Below are 14,496 nucleotides of genomic sequence, written 5' to 3'. Positions count from 1 at the left end.
CCATTCCTTCAAGTTGGTCCTTTTTTTTTTAAGAAAAATGCTTTCCTCTATAAACTTTCCATTCCAGAGCACCACTATCACCTTTCTTTTGTATTAGACTTGCTCTTTGGCCTCTATCCCTCTCTCTCATTTTTATTGTCACTGAGGCAATTTTTTTCTGAATTCTGTCTTCTTGTCCTCGTCCTCCTCCACCCAGGGTCTGACCCAGAAATAAAACTCTGCTTTAGTTGTTAGCATCGCAGTCTAACCTCTGGGCTCTGTCAACATTTTTATGGTTGTGCTAGTTAACCAGCTGAGGTGGTTAATCTGCTGAGGTGCTAGTCCTGTTGAAAACTTGAATTGGAGATAATCTGAAGATGGATCCTAAGGAATCATGACTGTTTTCTTTGGCAGCTTGTTTCCTTGTAAGGTTCTTTTGAAAGAAAGATGTTATTGCACTGTCTTGGAAAAAAGAATGCACTTTTGTGGTTTGCATGGATGTCTGTTTTGTCATGGTCAGTCTTTCTGTTAAGATTCTCTTCCTTAATTTCTTTTTAAGTGGTATATTTCTCACTGATTTTGATTTTGACAGAATTGTCTCTTTGGATCACCTTCTTTAATATTCTGTTGCCTCCTTGCTGTAGAAGGATCCTGCGCACAACTTGCATGCACCCAAAGTTGATTTAAAGAAATGTTTGAAAAGCTTTATTTCCAGAGCCAAACTATTAGGCTCCTGGGTAAGCAGGGATAGACAGATTTTTAAAAAAAAAAAATTCCACTACCTAGTTGCAAACAGGCTAATTTAGAAACCGATCCTTTCCTTTCTGGACTTTTTAAAAATCCAGACGTAAATGAACTTGTCTTTTGAAAAGGAAAATTTTTAACCATGTTTTCTTGAGTTAACAAGAGGAGTTCATTGATTACTAAACACAACAAAATTATTTCTCTAACACTGGTTAGAAACACAAGGGAATACCAGATGTACAGACCAGTCTCTGAATTTTCATGAGCAGGTAATTGAATGTTACAGTACAAGTTACTAGTAACATTGGTAGCTAAACAGATGACTTCATGGTTCAGTGTTTCAGATTAGTTGACGTTGAGGTTTTTTTAACCATGTTGGAATTTCAGCATTCTGGGCTTTTTTTCTTCCTATCTGACTTATTTCCTTTTGCTCATAGTGTTGCAAATCAGATAAGAGTATCTTACTTGCAACACCAGGGGTAACAAAGGGACAGCTGTTCTGCTGTGATCCTCACAGTGCACTAACGTTTTGAACCTAAGCTGGTGTATGCTAAAACATTCAGTTCCACTAACCTTCTCCAATAAAGTTGGAATTTGGTTTTGTAACCAAGCTGGGGAGTTTAGAATCCAGGGACATATAAGGAGAATGCCATTTAGGTCTGAGATGAGAAATTGTTTTACTCAGTTGTGAATCTTTGGAATAGTCTATAGTAGAGGGCTGTGAAAGCTCTGCCATGGAGTATATTTGAAGCAGAGGTTCAATGTAAAAGCGTATAGAGATATTGAGTAAAAGGTATTAGTGTCTGATTGGTCACAACTGTGTTAAATGAGAGAATACCTTGATTGGACTGAATGGTTTGTATTCCTTCCTAACTACCAGGAGGTGACTCCACAAGCATCCTGATCCTGAACAATGGGGAGCCCAAGAGATGGTACAAATGATCATGCTGAGTTATTGCATCCACATTCAGCTGAAAATGCTGAGTGAATTCTTTGTGTCCTGTACACAAGGATAAATCCAACCCAGCTAATTTCTGCAGTCAAGCAAGACTTGATTATTAATGAACTTGGCACTAACGCTCCAGTTTTGGTTCTGCTGGAATCATTCATTCTGCCCTCCATTACAGCCTTGGTTCAAATGAACATCCTTGACATTAAAGCTGTGTTTGACAGAATAAGGCATGAAGAACGAGTAAATCTTTCATCCTTGCTTCCCATAATGTTTTTCCTTCCCTTTCCATGGTCCCCTTCAGCTACCCTCCCCCACCATCGCTATCTCTTTAATATAGGTGCATGGGGCTGCACATCTATTTACCCAAATTGTAATCTACCACAGTTGTAGATGTTGTGACTGAAATTCTCACTAGATGGAGCCAGACATTTCATGATGATTAATACTGTGTGGATGCTGGTGCTCTTGAGATAAGTGACTAATGTGTTAAAACTTTTAAAATTCAATATTGTGTATACTCATTTATTTTCTAGGTCTGTCTATGATGACCAGCCCAATGCGCACAAACGATTTATGGAAAAACTTGAGGCTCGCATTCGGAATCATGACCGGGAGATTGAGAAACTGTGCAACTTTCATCATCAAGGTTTTGTTGATGCTATTACTGAATTGCTGAAAGTGAGATCGAATGCAGGAAAGCTAAAGGTAGGAAAATATCCTTTTTTTTTCTTTTAGTTGAATGAGTAATGACAAATGCTAGAATGCAACCTTCTGGTGAAAGATACTTTGGGATATCCCATTCATAAGAAGTAATATGTGGGAGGATTTAAGTAACATCTCAATCAGTAGAGAAGTAATATTAGAGAAACCTAATTGCTCAAGTCCTGATTACATCTATTCTTCTTCTTAAAAGTAGCTACAGATATAGTGGATGCACTGGTTGTAATTTTTCAAGAATATTTTGATTTTAGGACCAGTTCCAATGTATTAGAAAAGTACCAATGCAGTGCCTCTATTCCAGAAAGAAGGGAGGCATAAAAACAGGTAATATTAGGCCAGTTCACCTAATATCTAATTGATGAACAATTGGAATCAATTGCTAAGGAAGTAATAGCAGAAAGTTTGGAAAATCATCTAACCAAGCAATTAGTTAGCATGGCATTATGAAAGGAATATGGTGTCTGATTAACTTGTTACTTTTGAGGAAGTTCCAACCAGAGTGGCTAAAGAGGAGCAAGTAGAAGTTTTCTTATTCAGACTTTTTCAGAGGTACTTGACAAGGTACCTCCAAAACATTGTCATGATTTTAAAGCCCACAGTGTTGGGACAGCATATTAGTGTAAATAAGAAATTGAGTAATGGGCAAGAAATAGCAAATGGAGATAAAAAAAATCCATGCTTGGAGGAAGGAAGCAAATCTACTGTAGCAAAACCTGTAGATGAGACAAATAGGTGGAAAGGCATGTTGCGAGAGGGATACAGACAGTTCAGAGATATTGATAGGTTAAGTGGACAAAAAGTTGACAAATGGAGTATGATGCAGGAAAATGTGAAGTTCATTTTGGGAGAACAAAGGAGCAGTACTATTTAAATGGTGAAATATTACAGAAAGCTGCAAAACAGGAGAACTTGGCCGTACTTGTGTATAAAATGCAAAGCTAACATAAAGATGCAGAAGGACATCGGGGTTGGAGTGTGAGAGGAGGGAAATATTGCAGCTGTTCAAGGTGCTAGTGAAATTGCATCTGGAATACTGTGAACAGCTTTTGACCCATCTATCTAAGGCAAGATGTTAATTCATTGGAGGCAGTTCAGAGAAAGATCACTGATGAATCCCCAGTATGGAATGATTAGTCTTTGCCCATAAGGCAATCAGTTAGGGACTCTTTGTTGGAGTTCAGAAAAATGAGAGGTAAATGTTTTGAACATAAAGGATCCCTAAGGGGCTTGACAGAGTAAGTGCTGAGAGGATGTGTCCTTTCATGCGAGAGTTTTAGACCAGAGGGCTTGGCCTTAGAATAAAGGGATGCTAATTTCAAAATTACAACTAAGAGGAATTTCTTCAGGTTGTCTTTGGAACTCCTTGTCATAGAACTTTGGGGCAGATTCTCTTGTGTACATTTAAGGCACAGAGAGAGCGAGTGTGATTCAGTAGGGGAATCGAGGATTATGGAGAATGGACAGGAAAGTGGAGGTAAGTGTTGTCTGATCAATCATGATCCTGTTGAAAGCACAGCAGGCTTGAGGGGCGGAGAAAAAGCTTACTCCTATCCCTGTTATTTCCAGACTTTTTTACAATGTATATATTTGAGCATTAATCTTTCTCCATGTCGTACTTAATTATTTTAACTTTGCAATTTTTGTGAATCATGTATTCCACTTGAGTTTCTTTCCTACTTGAGCTCTAACATCCTGAACTGTCCCCACTTATTTTACTCTACCAGTTTCGCATTGTGGTATGCTGTTCAGTGAGCTCAAAAGTTATCCAAAATACTCCAGCTTGAAACAGCAATAAGATTAATTACCATGTTGTCTTCATTCATGAATAACAAATATTGGCTAGAATATTGACCTTCCATTTTTGAATAATTCCATTTAACCTACCAGGAATTTTTGGCCTTCAGTTTTTCTCTTGTAAATGGCATGTGACCATATAATACTTTCTCAGTACTGCACTGGTAGAGTCAGCTGAAATTACATATTTTAGCTGCTTAGGCTTTGGGTTAAACCCAGACTTATTACCTTTGAGATTTAAGTGCTACTGCTAGGCCAGAGCTGACATTTTTAGTACCAAAAACAGAAATTGCTGGAAAAACTCAGCAGGTCTGGCAGCATCTGTGGAGAGAAAAGAGTTCATGTTTCAGGTAGAGTAACCCTTCTCCCAAACACCCTTTTTTTTAATGCACTTTTGTTTTTTTGTAAACAGGAGACTGGCGATTGGGAGCACATCTGTATGGAAAGTGCATTGTGCAGTAGAAACATTTTAAAACCTTTTTGTCATTGACTGTCTCACCCTGAGCAGATGTCACCCAAGTGAAAGTGCCACGTGTCTTCATATGACTGAACTGGTTATTTCTCAACCACATGGCATATGGAATAGAGTCTCCCTTGAGATAGTGGAATCCAGAGAATTGTTTCCTTTCCTCTGTCCCTCACTATCACTGTCAAATCCATGCAAGGCATGTGAGTTCAAAGCATGATGCAACTTGAAGTTGTTTTGAAAAATCATCACAATTTGCAACTCCTACCAGTCAATTTACCCTTGCACTTCAATAGGAATTTGTGTGCTTTGTTTTTTTTTCCCTCCTTCCTTCCCATGGTCTCTGGAACATTGGCTATTTGAAAGTTGAGAAAGCAGAATATGGCAAGATGATTTTCTTTTTTGTCCATGTGTACAATTTTTGTGTCCAATCCATCATTGTAAGTGTTTGCCAGTATCTTGCTCAAAATGCTAGTAGAGCAATGTACTTCTGGTAAATACTTGCAAATGGGGCAAGGTCAGATTGGCATGTCTGGTTGGCAGGGGTGGGTCTGTTTTGTGCTGTATGAATCAATGACTCTGTATGATAGATGAGACACTGAAAGCTAGTTTTATGCACACAGGAAAACTCTGCAGGGCTGCTATTTGGTATTTAGAACTCAAAATAACACTTGCGTTTTGGATGTTCTACCTTGGAAATTGTTATGCAAATCCAACAATAAAAAATGAAATTTGCTCACAACTGAAGATTGGTGAGCATGTTATCTTTCATTGTGGAGGCTGAAAGATGATCTGATTTGAGGTTTTCTAAGAAATTGGATTAAGTGATAAAACCAACAAGGAACTCTGAACAATAGAATTTGGGTTAAAGTTTGAAATCGTGTATCTAGGCAAAACAACATCATAGAATGTGGGACGCATCACTCGAAGGCTACACAGTCGGGGTAGTCAACTGAGCTCTTTAAAAGAGCTAAGTTTCTATCTGAAGTAATGAAGAAGTAGCAAAGGCAGGATTTTGTTTTGAGTTGTTAACTGTGTGCAGTTTTCAGTCTTCTCACACTTTGGTTGGCAATGGTCATAATTCTTTTATTAATTCTAACTTTTACATTTTCAGTTGTAGTGGGTACTGGTCCTGAGTAGAAGTATGTCTGTTGCTTGAAATCAGGAGAATTCCTACTTAGAATAATTTCACTGCATAGATATAATAAATTAGTATCCATTTTGTTCCAAAATGGCTTTTAAAATTAATTGTTTAGGGTTGTAGTAGTGGTTTTATAAATGTCATTGAATACAGTCTGAATAAGGTATATTTTTATAGTTGCCTTATTTAACTTAAATGTTCATGCACTGATTTATCAGTTTTAAGTTTTTTTTTCAATTGAGACTCCAAGTACAAATTTTGCAGCCAAGCACCCTTCTAAATTAGTAATATTTTAACAATGCAGCCATGTAGTTACAGTATTTGGATATTGAGGGGGTAAACCCATTGAAACAAAACTGAGTACTTTTGAATTAATGACATAAATGAGCTTACAAATGGTGATGACTTGATGAGCTTATGTGGGAAAAGATGTGTAATTCTTTTACCTGCGTTCACTTGATATGGCATTGCAATTTGATACTTTTACTTTTTAGTAGTAGTATTACATTTTTGAAAACAATTGTTTCAGTCTGCACTTTTTTAATCTGAATACTTATCCGTTTACTGAATTAAGTTACAAAGTAATTTTTATTTTAGGTTCAAGTAACTGACACCAATCGGCGACTTCAAGATGCAGGAAAAGAGGTGAGAACTGAAATTAAGTGTTCCATTCACTGTAATGTTAATGTTTGTTAACTTATGTATAAATGAAGAGGTATATGATTTGTGTTCAATTTTTTAAAAAGGTGATTAACCAAAGTGAAGAAGTGATTCGATGCAGAGTGCAGCAGAGGAACATTGCTACTACAGTAGAAAAACTTCAGCTCTGTCTTCCTGGTAAGCAAGTTTTTAATTACAAATTTGATCGCATTTTACAGATGTACGCTTGGACTTGTTTTTGCCATGAAGGTTTGAATATAAGGATGAATTCACAAATTTTATTTTTAATGGGAAGCAAGTTCTAAGGGATCACCTAGCTATGAAAAGGCTGCAACACTACCATGCATTATGTAAACTTTTTTTTAATATACATGCACCAGATCATCTTGATTTTGGGATGTGTAGATGGTCATATTCCAAATGATCTTCCTTTGACTTTATTTAATCAACATTGCTCCTCCCAAATCCCTTCCCCAAAGTGCAAAATCCATTTTTTTTATACAATGGAAATCCGCCAATGGAAGTAGTCGCATTGAACTTTGAAGTGGTTTCAAAATAAGCAATTGAAAGTAATTTTGAAGCAAATAAAATTGCTTTCAGTTCCTTACTTTGAAGCCACTTCAATGCAACTACCTCCATTGCCAATTTTCAATGTTTTTAGAAGTGGATTTTGCAAATTTTCAGTCACAAAGGGGCCTTTGGGTGCATGTGCATAGTTCCTTAAAAGTGGAATTGCAGGTAGCTGGTGGTGAAGAAGGTATTTTGGTATGCCAGCCTTCATTGGTCAGAGCATGGAGTATAAGAGTTGGGAGGTCATGTTACAGCTGTACAGAATATTGGTTAGGCTGCTTTTAGAAAAAAAGCATTCAATTCTGGTCTCCCTGCTATAGGAAAGATATTGTGAAACTCAAAGGTTCAGAAAATACTTGCAAGGATGTTTCCAGTATTGGAGGATTTAAGCTATTTTGAGAGGTTGAATAGGCTGGGGTTTTTTCTCCTGGAACGTCCAAACACAGGGATGATTTTCCACCTTTTTTTAAAATCATGGATGAGTGAATAGCCAAGGTCTCTTTCCCAAGGTAGGGGAGTCCAAACTAAAGGGCATAGGTTTAAGATGAGGGAAAAGATTTAAAAGGAGCACCTTGTTCACACAGCAAGTGGTGCAAGTATGGATAAAGCTGCCAGAGGGAGTGGTGGAAGTGGGTACAATTAAGACTTTGGAAGGCTTCTGGCTGGGTATGTGAAAAGGAGGGGTTTCGAGTGAAATGACTAAATGCTGGCAAATGTGACTAGATGATTTCTTAGGATATCTTGTCAGCATGGACATGTTAGACTGAAGGGCCTGTTTCTGTGCTGTAGAACTCTAAGTAACAATTGTCATTTAGTTTTTCTTCTAGCTTTAAATTTCATCGAATCTGCACTGATTTGGAGTACCTGGAAGTGAAGAATGAAAAGGGAATTGAAGAGTAATACATTTCTGAGCACTTAATACATTAGGAATCATTATTTGGGAATGTGAACAATTATCACATTTTCCTTTCATCCAAAGCACCTTCAGTTATTAAGAAGCTTCAATGCACTCTTTAGAAAAGTTTTCCTCTTCAGTTTCAGCAGATTCTGATGTCTTGGACCCAAGGAACATTTAGGGGAAAATGAACGTATCTTGTGGAGGTAGCAAGCTGTTTGTTTTTAAACCTGCAGGACCATTGTTTGATCCTGGATGAAGCTGATGGAATACAATTTTTACCTATGACTAAAAATTATACCATGTATGCAAAAATGTTGGTGACACTCCATGCTCCTTGCATATATGCATAAACTTGTTAATGATGTCAGTCAGTATAGCTTAAAAAGTAAATGTTCTGAAAATGTTATTTGTGAAAGCCTCCAAGAAAAATCTGATTTTGGTTTGACTAGAGATGTTTGCATTCTAAGTGTCTGATTTTGAATTTTTTTTTAAAAAAAACAACTTTTCCTCACAAAGAATATTTGTTATTCTAGTGAGAACAGCAAACAAATTGAATCTAGAATTTGCAATGAAAATTTGGTGACCACTTTGTGGGCATCTCTGGTCACTTCACAAAAATGACCACCTTTCTAGTTGTTTGCTATTACAATAAGACATGCTGCTATGCAAACATTTATCCTTTGCCTGGTCCACTCAAACCAGAGGAACAACATCTCACCTTTTCTATTTGAGCACATTACAGCCCCTCCTGACTCAATTCCACAAGTTGAGCATGTCCTCTATCTTTTTCTTTTAATCCTTCTTCCCCTGATCCCCTCCCTCCCCAACCATGCTTTGTCTGGATGGTTTTTACTCAGTAGACCCATTTTCTGTTTCACAGCTATCATTTACATCTACTTTTATGCATCTCTATCACCATTTCTGCTGTTAGTTCACTGCCTTTTGAGTTTTGCACTGGGCATGCTCATCTATTCCACTTGCTGATCACGCCCTGTTGCTAGCTTTAAAAAGCACTACTTTCTAGCCCCTTTAGTTTCCAAAATAAACCACCTCTTTTATATTTAAAAAAAAAAGAACTTATGGCATTGAATAGATCTATTTTCCAAAGTAATAGAGATGAGGTCAGTAAGAGATTTTGCTATCTTGATTGCATTATATAATGCCTTTGAAGATCTCAGGCACACTCTAGTGCTCACCATTCAATGAAATACTTTTCTCTAAGAAATGCGAATTCCACTTCATGCCCTGTGGGTTACCACAAACAGCAAGGTTGCAATCTGTGAAGTGAATATTTCCATCGTTAATCATATCGCTAGAGAGAACTTACCCTTTTTTTGAAATAGTACTGTGTGATCTTTTCATGAGCGCATGAGTCCATGGTCTAATGTTTCATTTGAAGATCCAAACTCTGTGCACCATTTCTACCTCAGTACTGCACTAGCATGTTAGCCTGGGTTTTAATTTGAGGGAGAGCACTATTAACTGAGCTTGCTGATTAAACGATTACACAATGAGGTACGGTTACGTTGCAAACCAGTTAATGTGATATTGATTTGCAAAACGAATGCCCACAGTAGCAAGTTCAGATCTAATTTGTCTATCTTAATTATCATCTAGAGTAATGGACTTGAAGCTTGACATCATCTAGTACCAAGCAGCTTGTTTTGTGTGGCACCACATCCACAAACATTCACTCCCTCCACAAGATTCTCAGCAGCAGGGTACCATTTCCAAGGTGTACAGCAAAAGTTCTTCGTTCCTTAGCTCCTTACAAATCCATGGCTGCCACCATTTAGAAGGACAGTAGGTGCTTGCAATTTTTGAGAAGACTTGTGGTTCAGGTTGGAAGTTTGCTCGCTAAGTAGGCAGGTTTGTTTTCAGATGTTTTGCCACCACACTAGGTAATATCAGTGAGCCTCCAGTGAAGTGCTGGTATTCTGTTCCACATTCTATTTGTCTTGGTCTGTTGAGGTGGGTGATAGCATTTCCGGTTCTTTTTTCCTGAGGTTTGGTAAATAGGGTCCAAATCGATGTGTTTATTGATGGAGTTCTGGCTTGAATGCCAGGCCTCTAGGAATTCCCCATGCATGTCTGTTTAGTCTGTCCTAGGATGGATGTGGTCTCTCCTTCGTCTGTATGTATGGATACTAATGATAGTGGGTCATGTCTTTTGGTGACTAATTTTCTGCCTGTCTGTCTGATGTATTGTTTTGCAGTCCTTGCATGGTATTTTGTAAATGACTTTTGTTTTGCTGGTTGTTGGTACAGGGTCCTTTTTTTTAGGTTCATCAGTAGCTGTTTGTGTGTTGGTAATTTCGTAGGCTACCATGATGCCAAGGGGTTGGAGTACTCTGGTAGTTATCTCAAATGTCGTATGGTAGTGTTGCTCGAGTTTCTGGGCATATTGTCTACTTGTTTAGGTTTGTTGTTTAAGAATCAGCGGACTGTGCTTATTGGATATCCGTTCGTTGTCTTGAATATGTTGTATAGGTATTTTTCTTCTCGATTCCTGGGTGCTGCAGTGTTGTGGTCTATTTTAAATAACGTCCTGATGACAGCAAGTGCATAGGAACATCACTGTCTGCAAGTTCTCCTCCAAACCATTAACATTCCTGACTTAGCAACGTTGCCATTCCTTTTTAACTGTTTCTGGTCAGAATCCTAGAACCCCCTTCCGAAATGTGGATGTATTATTTATACCCAAAACAATTGGTGATGGGCAATAAATGATGGCCGAAATCTCACCGAACGGGTTTTTAAATGTTGCATTAAAAGTAATATTGGCATAATAGCTTGGCAAAATCTAGTCAGCATGGATTTTGAAAGGAAAGTCTTGTTTGACCAACATTGTGTCTCATTTTATGGAAGTAACATTGAATTGACTGTGGAAAAATCCACTGACTAATCACTCAACCTGATGAGGTAATGCAAAAAAGTGTAGGATAGGCTGTCTAGGATTTATTTGAATGCCAAATAGTTAAGTTAGAAAATTAGAAACTGATCATATTGGATGTTATTTTGGCATGACGTGCCTAGTGTGTAGCACTAGATTTCTTTTATTTCTCAACTGCTTGTGGGTGACTCTTTGGAGGGTCAGTGTGGACGTGTTGGGCCGAAGGGCCTGTTTCCACACTGTAGGGATTCTATGATTCTGGTTTGTCAATGTCTTGGATAGTTTAAAAACTCCATGCAAATTGGTCAATTATGTCGATGACACTGTAAAAGACAGTTGATTTGGAGAATATAAATGAAAAATTAGCTGGAAAAAGATTTAAAACAATGGTTGGTGCAGCTTAGCTCTGCTTTAGATGTAAAGTACTATAATTAGAAACAATGAAGGATTAAAATTGGAGTAGAGCTGTGTGTAGTCAGTTGATTTTAATCAGTTGGCTGTGCTTTTGGATAATGCCACTAAGGGGCAGTATGTATATGTGAGTAAAGACTGAGCCAAGAACATGTCCTGAGGAGCATTGGAGGTAGTGGAATGGGAAGTGAAACTGCTACAGATGATTCTTTGGCTGAAACCAATAAACAACCAATATTAAGGCTAGTGTTGTAAACTTATTTTAAACTAGTAACATGTGAAGCAGACTTGAGTGGAATTCTAGAGGTGTAATTTCCATTTTCACAATAAACCAGTAGATGTTACAACATGGGGAGACCACAGTTTCTAGAAAAGTCAACTAATGTGGGTCAAGCGATCTTTTCATCCTTCCATAGTTTTTCCATTATGCTTGGCTGAAAGTTTGGATCACAGTATAAAGTGAAGCGAGACATCAGGGTAACTTTATGATATGGAATTTATTTAACTTTTGAGACTTAGCAAATTCAACATAAACTTATTATGTCCTGTTACTTTGTCTCAATGAAGCACTGTCTGTTGGGTTAGACTGAAAGTTGGTTTGTTTTTATGGAATTTATTTGGATATCAGGTTGACATTTTTTCCCTAAAAAATTTTATGGCCATATTTGCAAGGTTTTTTCTTTTAAAATCAATCACAAGTAATTAGTTATGAAAAACATTTTTCATATAAAAGCTAAATGCTAAAAATATGAATTAACAAATAGAGCATGTATAATAGCTCAGCATTTGTCAGAACATGGGTGAAAAGATCCTGATGCAATTTAAATGTTAGATCAGGCTGTCCATTTTCTAAAATTTCTGTTCTTATTACAGAAGTTGGGACTGTTACTTATTGCCTATTGCAATGGATAAGGCCGTACTATATTTTATCATTTTTCTTTCCTTATCAAACAACTCATCTTGCCTATCTCAAGGCTGAATTTGATCCCCTGACACCTGCTTTTATGACAGGCTAGTTTTAGGATTTGCCACTTTTTTAAATTCCCCCTCCTGAAAGCAAAAATGAGTTGAAAGTACTTTAACCCACCTTAAGAAAATAACAGATTCTCTTGTGTTCACACTAGGGGCCATTCAGTTTAACAATGCAGGAGAAGATTTGTCTGTCCCATCTCTTTACTGCAGAAATAGATGCCAGTTCCCAGCTCTTATCACCATAGTAAATATTCATTTATTACTTTCTAAAAACAAATCCAATAACCCCTGCCTCGAGCATTTCCTGTGGCAATGCAATCCTTGTAAGTAAATTTCTCCTAATCTCCCTCCATGGTCTTTTAAAAAAATCATTTTGAAATAGATGATATTCATAACTGATTCTGAAACCTGAAGAAATTATGTTTATACTTTGTTTTGAGACCTGTCAAATTTTTAAAAAATATCTACGGAATCTCCCTTTTAAGCTTCTGTATAGTAGTCAGTGTATCTGTGCTCTACCTTCAATATTCCTCTCTTTAAGGTGCAAGAATGTGCTGAGTCCTGCAAGCACGGAGTGCGATCATGTTGACAGTGGCAGAGTTAGTCTTGTATGTCAGGGGGTGGAGGGTGCACTGGATTACAAAATTAGGTTTTGGGTTTGGTGCGGAAAAGTGTGGTTGGTGCTCAAAAGCAGGAGTTTGGGTTGTTCCTGGATACCCTTATCTGTCTCGTCCCTTGATCCGGGATAGTGGTGACGGGCCCCCACCAGCAACAGCTGATAATTTGGCCCAGACTACAGTATGTCAACAGGTCTGCTTGGAGTTTAGTTAACCCCAGCCTATCACCCTCACCTTAACCACCTTCCACCTATCACATTCCCAATGCCCCTCCCCCAAGTCCCTCCTCCCTACCTTTTATCTTAGCCTGCTTGGCACACCCTCCTCATTCCTGAAGAAGGGCTTATGCCCGAAACATCGATTCTCCTGCTCCTTGGATGCTGCCTGACCTGCTGCACTTTTCCAGCGACACACTTTTCAGCTCTGATCTCCAGCATCTGCAGTCCTCACTTTCTCCTAGTTAAAGATGACTGTCAAGCTTGGTTTAAATTTTAAACTCGGCAAGTAAATTCTGGTCAAGACATTGCCCTGAGAAATGAACCAGAAAGTAGTTGTCATCTATCTTTGCTGAATGAATGTATATATTCTTTTGATCTGCAAAGAACTGGGCCCTGTGTATTATAAATATTCAGTTTACAATGCATGCAGTTGCACCAAGCACTGTCAGACTGACAATTAAACTGGTTGATGTAATTATTCACACAAAGTAATTTCACAAATGTTCAAATAGAAAATCAAACGTAATAATGGGCGCAGGTGTGTTTTTTGGGTAATTATGAGCTAAGTTGGGTATGGTCATACCTTGCTTGTTGTGAACAGCAGAAGGGATAAGCTGTTTAACTTTGATTTGCCAGTCTAATGTTGTGTTATCAAAATTTGTATACCACTGTACTCATTTCATGTGATACGCAGAATACCTTTTGGCTTGATGGCAGCCTCCTAGCAGAGGCAAACACTTGGAGTTGCTACTGCATAGTAACAGCATGAAACAGTAACTGTTGCTCAAATATTTTCAGGATAATCTGAAATAGATTGATCTGATCAGGGTAGGCATTTTCTTGCAGGATGGTTTTGTACCCTTGTTTTAGCATTATAAAAAAGGTAGGACATAAAGGAATGTCACTTTTCTGCTTTGGAAATCCATACATAGACACAGTAATCCATGAGGATGAACTCATCAAGTATATGATTAGGCAATATGTTGGACTTAACAATATTCAGGAGAAAGTGAGGACTGCAGATGCTGGAGATTAGAGCTGAAAGTGTTTCGCAGGAAAAGCGCAGCAGGTCAGGCAGCATCCAAGGAGCAGAAGAATCGATGTTTCGGGCATGAGCAGAAAGTGAGGACTGCAGATGCTGGAGATTAGAGCTGAAAATGTGTTTTGCAGGAAAAGCGCAGCAGGTCCGGCAGCATCCAAGGAGCAGAAGAATCGATGTTTCGGGCATGAGCCCTTCAGGAATGAGAAAAGTGTGCCAAGCAGGCTAAGATAAAAGGTAGGGAGGAGGGACTTTGGGGAGGGGCGTTGGAAATGCGATAGGTGGAAGGAGGTTAAGGTGAGGATGATGGGGCGTAGAGGTTAGGAAGGTGGTGCTGAGTTCGAAGGTTGGGACTGAGACAAGGTGGGGGGGTGTGGGGGGGAAATGAGGAAACTGGAGAAATCTGAGTCCATCCCTTGTGG

The 14,496-nt window shown here is 38.3% G+C and overlaps 1 protein-coding gene across 11 annotated transcripts in view; it reads left to right on the top strand.

The window, feature by feature from the left end:
* The window catches only part of LOC122561094 (exocyst complex component 6-like), a 203,710-nt gene that overhangs the window by 27,446 nt on the left and 161,768 nt on the right, over positions 1-14,496 (top strand). For all 11 annotated transcript variants that reach the window (XM_043712491.1, XM_043712485.1, XM_043712482.1 and 8 more), the window contains exons 2-4: positions 2,209-2,380; positions 6,394-6,441; positions 6,543-6,633. In XM_043712491.1, the coding sequence (XP_043568426.1) occupies positions 2,249-2,380; positions 6,394-6,441; positions 6,543-6,633 (271 nt within the window). In that variant the 5' untranslated portion in view covers positions 2,209-2,248. The remainder of the gene's footprint in view (positions 1-2,208; positions 2,381-6,393; positions 6,442-6,542; positions 6,634-14,496) is intronic.

The sequence above is a fragment of the Chiloscyllium plagiosum genome, chromosome 22, assembly GCF_004010195.1.
Source record: "Chiloscyllium plagiosum isolate BGI_BamShark_2017 chromosome 22, ASM401019v2, whole genome shotgun sequence".
NCBI lineage: Eukaryota > Metazoa > Chordata > Chondrichthyes > Orectolobiformes > Hemiscylliidae > Chiloscyllium > Chiloscyllium plagiosum.
The sequence above is the reverse complement of the archived record's forward strand: the minus strand, read 5'-3'. Positions and strand labels throughout refer to the sequence as shown.